Source organism: Copadichromis virginalis, linkage group LG1 (genome assembly GCF_057382275.1).
Source record: "Copadichromis virginalis isolate Kocher_CV1m ecotype Utaka linkage group LG1, C_Virginalis_male_GT1.1, whole genome shotgun sequence".
NCBI classification, from domain to species: domain Eukaryota; kingdom Metazoa; phylum Chordata; class Actinopteri; order Cichliformes; family Cichlidae; genus Copadichromis; species Copadichromis virginalis.
Genome location: NC_140618.1, coordinates 34093544 through 34105557, shown reverse-complemented (window position 1 = coordinate 34105557; position 12014 = coordinate 34093544). Strand labels below are relative to the sequence as shown.

General features: G+C 40.5%; 1 protein-coding gene across 1 annotated transcript in view; it reads left to right on the top strand.

The window, feature by feature from the left end:
* The window catches only part of LOC146719118 (protein kinase C-binding protein NELL1-like), a 320797-nt gene that overhangs the window by 297497 nt on the left and 11286 nt on the right, over nt 1-12014 (top strand). Inside the window, exon 17 of the mRNA XM_085460591.1 lies at nt 5225-5418. Coding sequence (XP_085316717.1) covers nt 5225-5418 — 194 coding nt within the window. The remainder of the gene's footprint in view (nt 1-5224; nt 5419-12014) is intronic.

Genomic DNA, 12014 nt, shown 5'->3' with positions numbered 1-12014 from the left:
AAGATTCATGTATCCACACAAAGCAGGTCTGCCCGCTGGGTACCACTCATCATTTTCCACCAGCAGTAACATAAATATATGTTGCATGGTGTTAACAGTCTGAGCAACTTGTGTGCCAGAGGTGCTAAAAATGTCAGTGTAACACTCCAAAGGTACAAGTCATGTGTTTTTGTTGCTTTAGTGTGTCCTTTGATAACATTACACTCTTATAGCAAGTTAATATTAGCTTGTAAGCACTGATTGAGGTAGCAATAAATCGCCTTACATTTGTTTGGCTGTGTTTTTCACTCACAATTCATAAAGCAGTACAAACTTTACAGCTGCCCCTGATCAGCTGTGTTATTTAAGATGCACTCTGGCACTCACTACAAACACCTTTTCAATTCAATTCAATGTAATTTTATTTATACAATGCCAAATTACATCAACAGTTGCCTCAAGGTGCATTATACTGTAAAGTAAAAACCTTACAATAATACAGAAAAACCCCAACAATCAGAAAATCCCCTATGAGCAAGCCCTTGCAAACAGTGGGAAGGAAAAACTCCCTTTTAACAGGAAGAAACCTCTGGCAGAACCTGGCTTAGGACCATTTGTAGGCAAGGAGAGAGAGAGACACTTTACCATCTAACTGTACTTTTGAGAGTATGCACAAAGCTATAGCTCAATAAAGGGATTTTTACTGCAGTCAGCTTCTTGATATCTATGCTTTAAAAACTCCCCATTCTTGTTATTAAAGACATGTCTAAAACTGTGCACATGCCTTCTTTTTTGAACCATGTCTGTTATTGATTTGGGGGAAATGGGAATAGTTAAAGGCCTCATTAAGACATGGCTCTAGTGAACCACGTGAAATATTCACCTGGCGACATTTTCTTTCTTACATTTTCTGTACATGTAATTCCTATGAAGCAAAAGAAAAACTTGAGATTTTCTAAATGCTTAGTTTTACACAGTTTTTTCTACTCTTGTGATGTCAGTGGGGGCAAATATTGCTATGATGGTCATCTCAAGCACACAGTTCTGGATATGGAATAGAAACCACCTTTCTTTTTGTGAGGAAAAGTCATAGTCAGATGGTTACTATTGAGACAGAACAAAAAAAATGGTTTTATAGACCAGAAAATAGTTAAAGTAAAGCAAGTAAGATGTAAGAATTTGTACATTAAGTGGACTGGTACTTATAGAAATGTTTGTTCTACTGTAGTTGAGCATTTAAACCACTTTTTTACTACAAGCCGCATTCATACAGTACTTTGGTCTATGCCTTTAAGTATTTTCTGATTATCACACTCAGGCACAATTTGGGGTTTGGGATCTCACTCAAGGACACTGAAGTTCAAATCGCTGCCCTTCCAATTGGTAGACAACCTGCTCTACCTTCTGAGCCACAGCTGTCACATAGGGAAATGTTGGATGTTGTGTATGATAACACCACTGATGCATCAATTGGATTTGAGGCCGGAGTACCCCACTCTAAAGATGTGTTAGTTGTTAGTTTATGCCAGATGTTACAGGAGCCAAACTTTACAAAAAGTTCCAAAAACCTTTATTTGGAACTAGTATTTGGGAATCAAGGTGTGTTTTTTTTTTTTTTTTTAAGCAAATAGGAGACAAGCTTTTGTGCTCTTTTTGGTCAGCAGTGGTTTTTACTCTCCCAGGGGTGCCGTTTTTGCCCAGTCTCTTTCTTGTGGCTTTTTTTTTTTTCAGATAGGTTCCAGGGCCCGTATCCCTAAAGAATCTTTGTGCAAAAAGTGGCTCCTAGCGGCCAAATTCTAAGAAAATTCTCAGAGTCATGACGTTTTCTTAGAATTTCCCCTAAAAGTGACATGACAATCCCAGTTAATATAAAAGCTATTCCTCAAGATTCCTAGCGCTTAAAAGGGCTCCTAAGGCGAGATCTGCTAAGAGCAGGGAAGAGAACTTTTAGTGGCTTAGGAGTTCCCCTAAGCAGCTGCACAAAATGGCCAACAGAAGAGGCAGGAGAGATGTCCTGCAAACACTGGATGACAGGGAATTATTGAGATGCTACAGATTGGATCGTGCAGGAATCATGTTTGTGGTGGATCTCCTTAGAGATGCAATTACTTCACCAACTCGACGCCACAACGCTATTACACCGGAGACGAAAGTAATCACAACCCCGAGGTATTTGGCAACCGGGAAAATGCAACAATGCAGCAGTGATGACTTGGGTCTGCAATCACAGACATTGCTAAAAGCTGAGCCGTGTTACCCTCGTTAAGACCACACTGGACTTGTAACGTTGTGATTTCTACTTCATTAAGGACAGCCTCTTGAGATAGGCCATCTTGTTTTCAACGGGGTCCATATGGGAGTGAAAGTACAAAATATGCCAGCTAGGATATTAATATGAGCAAATAAGACACGAATCATTATTTGAACAGGGTGTAATGAGTTTAAGTTTTCACATATTTTAGATTCTAATGGTAAATGGCCTGTATTTATATAGCGCTTTTCTAGTCCCTAAGGACCCCAAAGCGCTTTACATATCCAGTCATCCACCCATTCACGCACACATTCACACACTGGTGATGGTAAGCTACATTGTAGCCACAGCCACCCTGGGGCGCACTGACAGAGGCGAGGCTGCCGGACACTGGCGCCACCAGGCCCTCTGACCACCACCAGTAGGCAATGGGTGAAGTGTCTTGCCCAAGGACACAACGACCGAGGCTGTCCAAGCTGGGGCTCGAACCGGCAACCTTCCGATTACAAGGCGAACTCCCAACTCTTGAGCCACGATCGCCCCGGCTAATGGCTATAACCCCTACAGCTTACTATTCATTTTCCAGATATTTTCTTGAATGTGAAATATTATTTACAATTACAGTCAGCATAAGATTAGAGTATATAATATGTTTATTGATTTGAGGGTACATCCTTTGCTCATTATCACCAAAAGCTCATTTCCATCAAACTTGTAGGATCAACCAATCACGGCTTTTGAAATGATGACTCATACCTAGCAACGGGGTCAACCACACCTCCTCACTAAGATAGGATTTTCCATCCATTCCTTGCTCAGAGTTCACTGAAAATGTTCTGGAATCACTTCTAAGCTAAAACTCCTGGCAAGGAATTTTTAGGTTAAGTTAGGAGCTCTCTGAGAGGATTCTCAGAATCTTTAGGGATACGGGCCCTGGTGTGTTTGGATAGCTTTTTTCTCTCAAAAAATAAAATAATCATTTAAAAACTGTTTTTTGTGTTTAGCTGTGTTATCTTTGTCTAATATTACAATACGTTTAATGATCTGAAACCTACACAGGTGACAAAAGATAACAAAACAATTAAAAAAAAATAAGATTAGCAAAGGGGCAAGTACTTTTCACAGTACTGTATACAAATTAAAAAACAAAGCTGAGGCAGTGTTATCATGCAGAGCTCAGTCTGGCATGTCCAAAAATCATCTGATGGAAATGTGAACAGTAAGAATCAGCAAGGAAACATGGTGATGTGGAAATCAGTCTTCTTAACCGTGCTGACGGTCATCACTCACCCTAAGTCGAATGTAAATTGACCTGTTGACTATTTTCCTCCCAGTGGGAGTACAATGCTTCAGTATATAGTAAATCAGGAATTTAACTATTTATAATGTAGTTTTTTTTTTTCTGCTTTTGCAATTTGTTCATGTAACACTGCTAGCATGCGGCCAGTACCGAATGAATGTGATTGATGACTTCAGGCAGCAGGCGCTAGCAGGGAAGAGGAAAAAAACAAACTGCTGTTAAAAGAAAATTGTTTTTTTCCTTTTTTCTCCGATTACTTCACATTTAGTGGGGATAAAGTGAGTTAAATTATAGGGCTTGGTAATAGTTATGGACAGACATTTGGCACCTTCCTTCCTGTGCCATGCTGATAAAGAAAAGCAGAGAAAAATGCCATCCGCTCTCTCTGTTATGATTAGTTTGTTTGATCTCTAGTGGGTAAAAGTGGGAAAGAAGCTGACTGAGCAGATCCTTTGATGATTCGGCCAAATCGGCTAAGAGAATATAAACGAAGTGGCTAAAGCTATGATTCCAGTATGTATGCAAAGTATAATCTGCCTGATGCCAGCAACTTGTCAATTCAGTTGCTGCCACTAAAATAACTAAATGCTGTAATTTGACGGAGTGACTGCACTTGGGAGTTAAAATAAAGATTTGTAAACATCATAAATGTCACATTAGATATTTTCCAGAATCCACAATAATGTGCGGGGGAAAAAATCGAGCGTGGCATGTACACCATATCCCCCACACGGTAAACATTCCCATGTGTAGATGTGCAAAATAGTGCATTTTGTGTTGTAATACATGTGCTTCATTTGGTATCAAGGACCGGATAAAAGAACACGATTGTTCTTCGGGGGGGGGGGAAAGGTTAATCTTGAACATAATCCATTCATTATAATTAATTTGTACTCGTGCTTCTACTAACAGGTGTCAGGCACGAAGAAAGGCTGCAAATTTATAATTTAGACAAGCAAAGTAGTAGAGTTTGCACAGTGCATTTTGATTAGAAGCAAAATATGCCCTTTGTCATATATCTTAAAAATAATTAGAGAGCAAAATAATATTGTTTTTGTATGCAGATAGTCCTGTTAGAAAAGTCAAAGAAAAAGGAATATTACACCATCCCACGAGAGGAGTGTGATAGTCTAAAATAAAGAGAATCAGAAATATAAAGATTAATGTGTGAGGGGGGGAAAAAACTTGGATATTCACTGAATAAGAATGGAAGACCTGTAAATACTAGCATACTTTGAAATTAGATTTATCAACAAGATAATCCCTGTGATTTTAGATCAAGTTTACCTCATTATCATTACCGTTGAGAGTTCAGACAGAGAACTGCCTTTAATTGCACTTTCAGAGAAATAAATATAATAAATGAATGAGGTGGTGGCATTTGTGTATTGGGAACTTCACTGGTTTCATTATCCAAACTGTTGCGCCTTCTCACAAACATTGTCATATTTAGATCTGTGGTGTGATGAGGTCCATCCTTGCAAAGTGAAACACGAACAAAAACGTCTGAAGTTGGTAAATTCAGTCAAACACACCCCGTCCCTAACTGGTTTTATGACTTAATGATCTCAGTTTCTTTCTCTTCCATTGATCTTTTATTGACCCTTACTGTTAGTTCTGTAAATGTAATTGTGTGACTAACTTTAAACAAAAGACCGGCATTTATTTACTATGGATTACTCTCTGTTTTCCAGACATTGACGAGTGCAGTTTGCAGACACACACCTGCTGGAATGACAGTGTGTGTGTGAACCTCCCAGGAGGCTATGACTGTGTGTGCACATCTGGTCCAGGCTGCAGTGGTGACTGCCCACAGGAAGAAGGAATGAGACGCAATGGAGAAGATTGGAAACCCAGCTTTGATCGCTGTGCTGTATGCTCCTGCAAGGTATAGAACATGATCACGTGCATACACATTTATTGCAATAAGCAATACTGTTGTTAACAGTGGAATTTTTTTTTGAACTTCAACCAGGACCTGAAAGTGATCCATAATCTTGCCTCTGACCTCCCATGAATGAGTTTTTATTATGACCAGGTGTATTATGGGTGGATCATAGCTTTTTGGTCATCCAAGGACAGTAAAAAAATAAAATAAAACCATGTGAGCACCAGTCAATAGTTTGACATTCAACTCAATGCAGTTCATTTTTTATTTATACAGTGCCAAATCCTTACACCTCAAGGAGCTTTATATTGGAAGGTAAAAACCCTATAATAATAGAGAAATGACTCCCAGACTAGATTGATTTTAAATTTGATTCTTGATTTAATAGGTAGCTGATGAAGAGAGGCTAATATGGGAGAAATATGCTCTCTCTTTCTAGTCCGTGTCAGTACTCTCACTGCTGCAATTTGGAACTGAATGCTTTATAGGACACTTTAAAGACGACGACAACAACAACAATAACAACAATAACAACAATAATAATAATAATAATAATAATAATAATGAATTACAGCAGTTCAGCCTAGATGTGATAAATGCATGAACTAGTTTTCAGCATCACTCTGAGACAGGATGTTTCTAATTTTTTATGTTTTTATGTATATAAGACATTCCTTCTGTTTAGCTAATTGGTGTGTGTCATCTGGATTCATGGATAGATAAAGCTGGGTATCATCTGCATGCCAGTGAAAATGTATGCTGTGCCTTTCAGTAATACTGCCTAAGGAAAACATGTATAATGTAAATATTATTGGTCCCACAATTAGTAATTGTGGAATTCCACAATTACTAATCGAATAATACAAAATTACACTTATCATCAGATACTTATCAAATCATTGACATGACAGTCATTTTCCATGAAATTTCATCAATTTAATAAATTGTAATTCTATAAAATACATTTGATATTCCAGAAAATACAGGAGCACTGGAAATGCAGCTGGCTTTATAAACCTGGAAGCAATACAATACTGAAAATACAGTCACAACATGAGTAACATGTGCACTGTCTGTTCAGTGAACTCGAACAGTAAACGCTGAAAGTGGAGTTGGGTTAGTAGGGAACGCAGAAAAATCTCCTCTTCCATTAGTTTAACCTCTTTCTTAATTTCAGTGAATTAGTTTTGCAATTTTTGCTGGCCTGATCCTATCGCACAGTTTCCTGTGCTTCCATTGTTTTTACTATGGATATTTCTACCACAACTGTGCTCCTCACAGCGAAACTTTTTCAGCTTCTCTCTCTCACTCTTTACAACAATGCAGCTGGAGATCCATAATCTTGTCTCTGACCTCCTGGAGAAATTTTACTGTATCTGAGGTTCAATGAATGATAAAAACTTTGCCAGCAGAGGCCAGACAGATCAATAACAGAGGCTTGCAATATCAGGATAAAGTCTGTTACTGTTACTCATCTGGATCTATAAACAAGGTTCATTATTTTACAACAGTAGGCAAGGCATATATTAATTATATCTCTATGCTTAATTCCTCTATTCCACACTATAACCTGCTCTGTTTAACAGCATGCAGAGCAGTAGTTTGACAGCAGCAGTCTGTGTTTTATAGGCTCGTAGGACAGGAAGTAGCCAGGAGTTCCTGTGCCAAAGTTGCATCCTGCTGATTCCAGCAGTAATCATTCACTGTCTGAAAGAACCTTTATTTGTAACAAAACAACAATATACTTAAGTAAAAGCTGAGATCTGGGAACAAAGCTACATTGTTACCGGCAGTTTGATATGATTCCAATGGAGTTGTTTAGAGGATTTCGACAAAGATTAGCAAAGCTGTAAAGGTGGAGATATCAGCAATAAACTTAGTGGCTACAGTGTTATAACAACTGATAAGAAGGATGGGCAAAACTATAAAAATAAGACTTAAAAATTCTCTTTAACATCCACACATTGTGCCTTCTACACATCTAAAAAACCTTTTAGTAGTAGTATTTAGCACACATAGCAATTACAGTGGGGCAAAAAAGTATTTAGTCAGCCACCGATTGTGCAAGTTCCCCCACCTAAAATGATGACAGAGGTCAGTAATTTGCACCAGAGGTACACTTCAACTGTGAGAGACAGAATGTGAAAGAAAAATCCATGAATCCACATGGTAGGATTTGTAAAGAATTTATTAGTAAATCAGGGTGGAAAATAAGTATTTGGTCAATAACAAAAATACAACTCAATACTTTGTAACATAACCTTTGTTGGCAATAACAGAGGTCAAACGTTTACTATAGGTCTTTACCAGGTTTGCACACACAGTAGCTGGTATTTTGGCCCATTCCTCCATGCAGATCTTCTCGAGAGCAGTGATGTTTTGGGGCTGTCGCCGAGCAACACGGACTTTCAACTCCCGCCACAGATTTTCTATGGGGTTGAGATCTGGAGACTGGCTAGGCCACTCCAGGACTTTCAAATGCTTCTTACGGAGCCACTCCTTTGTTGCCCGGGCGGTGTGTTTTGGATCATTGTCATGTTGGAAGACCCAGCCTTGTTTCATCTTCAAAGTTCTCACTGATGGAAGGAGGTTTTGGCTCAAAATCTCACGATACATGGCCCCATTCATTCTGTCCTTAACACGGATCAGTCATCCTGTCCCCTTGGCAGGAAAACAGCCCCATAGCATGATGTTTCCACCCCCATGCTTCACAGTAGGTATGGTGTTCTTGGGATGCAACTCAGTATTCTTCTTCCTCCAAACACGACGACTTGAGTTTATACCAAAAAGTTCTACTTTGGTTTCATCTGACCACATGACATTCTCCCAATCCTCTGCTGTATCATCCATGTGCTCTCTGGCAAACTTCAGACGGGCCTGGACATGCACTGGCTTCAGCAGCGGAACACGTCTGGCACTGCGGGATTTGATTCCCTGCCGTTGTAGTGTGTTACTGATGGTTACCTTTGTTACTTTGGTCCCAGCTCTCTGCAGGTCATTCACCAGGTCCCCCCGTGTGGTTCTGGGATCTTTGCTCACCGTTCTCATGATCATTTTGACCCCACGGGATGAGATCTTGCGTGGAGCCCCATATCGAGGGAGATTATCAGTGGTCTTGTATGTCTTCCATTTTCTGATGATTGCTCCCACAGTTGATTTTTTCACACCAAGCTGCTTGCCTATTGTAGATTCACTCTTCCCAGTCTGGTGCAGGTCTACAATACTTTTCCTGGTGTCCTTCGAAAGCTCTTTGGTCTTGGCCATGGCGGCGTTTGGAGTCTGACTGTTTGAGGCTGTGGACAGGTGTCTTTTATACAGATGATGAGTTCAAACAGGTGCCATTCATACAGGTAACAAGTGGGGGACAGAAAAGCTTCTTACAGAAGACGTTACAGGTCTGTGAGAGCCAGAGATTTTCCTTGTTTGAGGTGACCAAATACTTATTTTCCACCCTGATTTACTAATAAATTCTTTACAAATCCTACCATGTGAATTCATGGATTTTTTTTTTCACATTCTGTCTCTCACAGTTGAAGTGTACCTCTGGTGCAAATTACTGACCTCTGTCATCATTTTAAGTGGGGGAACTTGCACAATCGGTGGCTGACTAAATACTTTTTTGCCCCACTGTAAGTGTGTAGATTAATTTGGCTAATGTATGCCAAGTTATGACACAAACACAAAGTATGAAACATTTCTGATCGTTCATACAAAAAAATCCCACGCTCTTCTCCCATCTGTTTATGATTAGCCTGCATTACAGTGTGACAAATATTTTTGGCATCTTAATGACTCTTTTATGTGCTCGGGAGCCAGAATGAGATGGTGCACTGTTGCAGCAGGAAAGTGGGATATTGATCAGGTGTTTCTTTTTGAAGATAGCATCGGAGTGTGAGATTAATCTAAATCAGACAGAGAGTTATTTGGCCTGAAATACCAGCTAAGAGCAGTTGTTTCAACGATGCTTTATCGGCTTATGTATTTTAAAGTTTGCCACTAGGATATCAAATTTCTGCCCTGTTAAAAACTTTGGGTAAACTTTCTCTGGTACTTATAAGTTATGATGTTTCATTACGTTTCAAACTAGCGTCAAGTTGGAAATTAGTTAAATGTTTGAGATAATGCAGCCAGTGTTGGGATTAATGCATTACAAGGGATTACGTTACTGTAATCACATTATAATTTGCATTGCAAGGGTTCTTCAGTTATGTGCACACGTAGGGGATAGAAAGAAAATTAAACATCAGGCAAATATGTTTTTTTTTCCTTCTGTTGCAATCAACTGATTTCAGTTCGTGTTTGGAGGAAGAAAATGGTGGAGTGGGCCATGGGATTGCCAGCTTTTCAGCTTCCAGTTTTACAACGTTATTTAACGTTGTAAAAGTCCCGCGGCATGGAGCTATTTAGCTCCATGCCACGGGACTGTGTGCCAAGGTTCTCACAATCGGCCCCTTGTGTTGCAGAATTCCAACCAGAGGGGCCAAAGAAAATGTTATCATCCTTGTCCGAAATGAGATGTTCTGATGCTCCCTCAGAGAATTCACGGTGTGGCTCATTGTTAGCCTTGGGGGAAAAGGACAACATAGCTTTCGCAGCTGACCTCGGCATTGTCCACCAGCAGGAGGACAATGTCCTGGTGCCTTGCGTGGCCGACTCAATGTGCTCCATTGGTGCAACGACTGGAGACAGCATTGAGTTCTTCTTCGACAGGCTAGCCTGGTGGGCTAGCCTTTGACAAAGGCTTTTCAGGGTAAAGCGAGTGCAGTGTTCGCATGAACCCGGTTTGGAAACAGCCGCTTAGGCGTGTTGCACATCACACAAGCGTCATGTGTATCTGAACCTGAGATTTTCCTACCGCAGGGGTGGAATTCTGGGCAGCTGGGCAGCAGTCTGCCATGTTAGGGAAGCTTGGTATAGCTGGCTTGGAATGGCGAGACAGCTAACGAATGTTTAAAAGAGAACTACCTGATTAATGCTAACACAACTGCAGGTCTTTGCAAGTATCTGCACAGACAGCATGCTAACAGAAAGCTAGCCAAGGACCCCGAGTGATTTTATAGTTGAGTGCATGCCAACCCCAGCCCAGCGGCCAGAACCTGAACAAGTAGCAAAAGCAGTGATGAACTGTCAGGACTGAAGCCTCTGTTTTTACCTGTTTATGTTTCTGAAATAGAATCACTCTGGTGATCATTTTGAAGTCTCTTTGTCTGGTAGCGATTAACTGTGATAAACCATCAAATTAACAAATCTTACATTCAGAGCCAGAAAACCAAACCAAAACCAAATGCTTGCAATTGTGCAATCAGCAGCTGCAAATGTGAAAGAATTCAACGCCACAGGTACATTGGTTTTTATTCCAGCTGTTGAAGGGGTGTTGAAGGGAAGTTTGATATGGGATGCTCACTGAATGTAAGCAAGCAGTGATCTGGTGTCTTGGGACCAGCAATGAGAATCGCTTGTGACTGTAGGGGAGCCACAAAGTTAGTGTAGTCGGTGAAAAGAGAGGGAAAAGAGAGGGAAATTAAAGATGAACATATCAGAAATAACAGACTGAAAAAGCCACAAATTAGAAAGATGGTAAATGGACTGGTTCTTTTATAGTGCTTTTCTACTCTTCTGCGCACTCAAAGCGCTTTACACAACTTGTGCATTCACACGCATTCACGCAAGCACATTTTGTTAGTGCTTTCTAACTAACATTCGCACCCACATTCATACTCCGATGGATGCATCGGAGAGCAATTTAAGGTTAGTATCTTGCCCAAGAATACAGGGAGTGCAGAATTATTAGGCAAATGAGTATTTTGTCCACATCATCCTCTTCATGCATGTTGTCTTACTCCAAGCTGTATAGGCTCGAAAGCCTACTACCAATTAAGCATATTAGGTGATGTGCATCTCTGTAATGAGAAGGGGTGTGGTCTAATGACATCAACACCCTATATCAGGTGTGCATAATTATTAGGCAACGTCCTTTCCTTTGGCAAAATAGGTCAAAAGAAGGACTTGACAGGCTCAGAAAAGTCAAAAATAGTGAGATATCTTGCAGAGGGATGCAGCAGTCTCAAAATTGCAAAGCTTCTGAAGCGTGATCATCGAACAATCAAGCGTTTCATTCAAAATAGTCAACAGGGTCGCAAGAAGCGTGTGGAAAAACCAAGGCGCAAAATAACTGCCCATGAACTGAGAAAAGTCAAGCGTACAGCTGCCAAGATGCCACTTGCCACCAGTTTGGCCATATTTCAGAGCTGCAACATCACTGGAGTGCCCAAAAGCACAAGGTGTGCAATACTCAGAGACATGGCCAAGGTAAGAAAGGCTGAAAGACGACCACCACTGAACAAGACACACAAGCTGAAACGTCAAGACTGGGCCAAGAAATATCTCAAGACTGGTTTTTCTAAGGTTTTATGGACTGATGAAATGAGAGTGAGTCTTGATGGGCCAGATGGATGGGCCCGTGGCTGGATTGGTAAAGGGCAGAGAGCTCCAGTCCGACTCAGACGCCAGCAAAGTGGAGGTGGAGTACTGGTTTGGGCTGGTATCATCAAAGATGAGCTTGTGGGGCCTTTTCGGGTCGAGGATGGAGTCAAGCT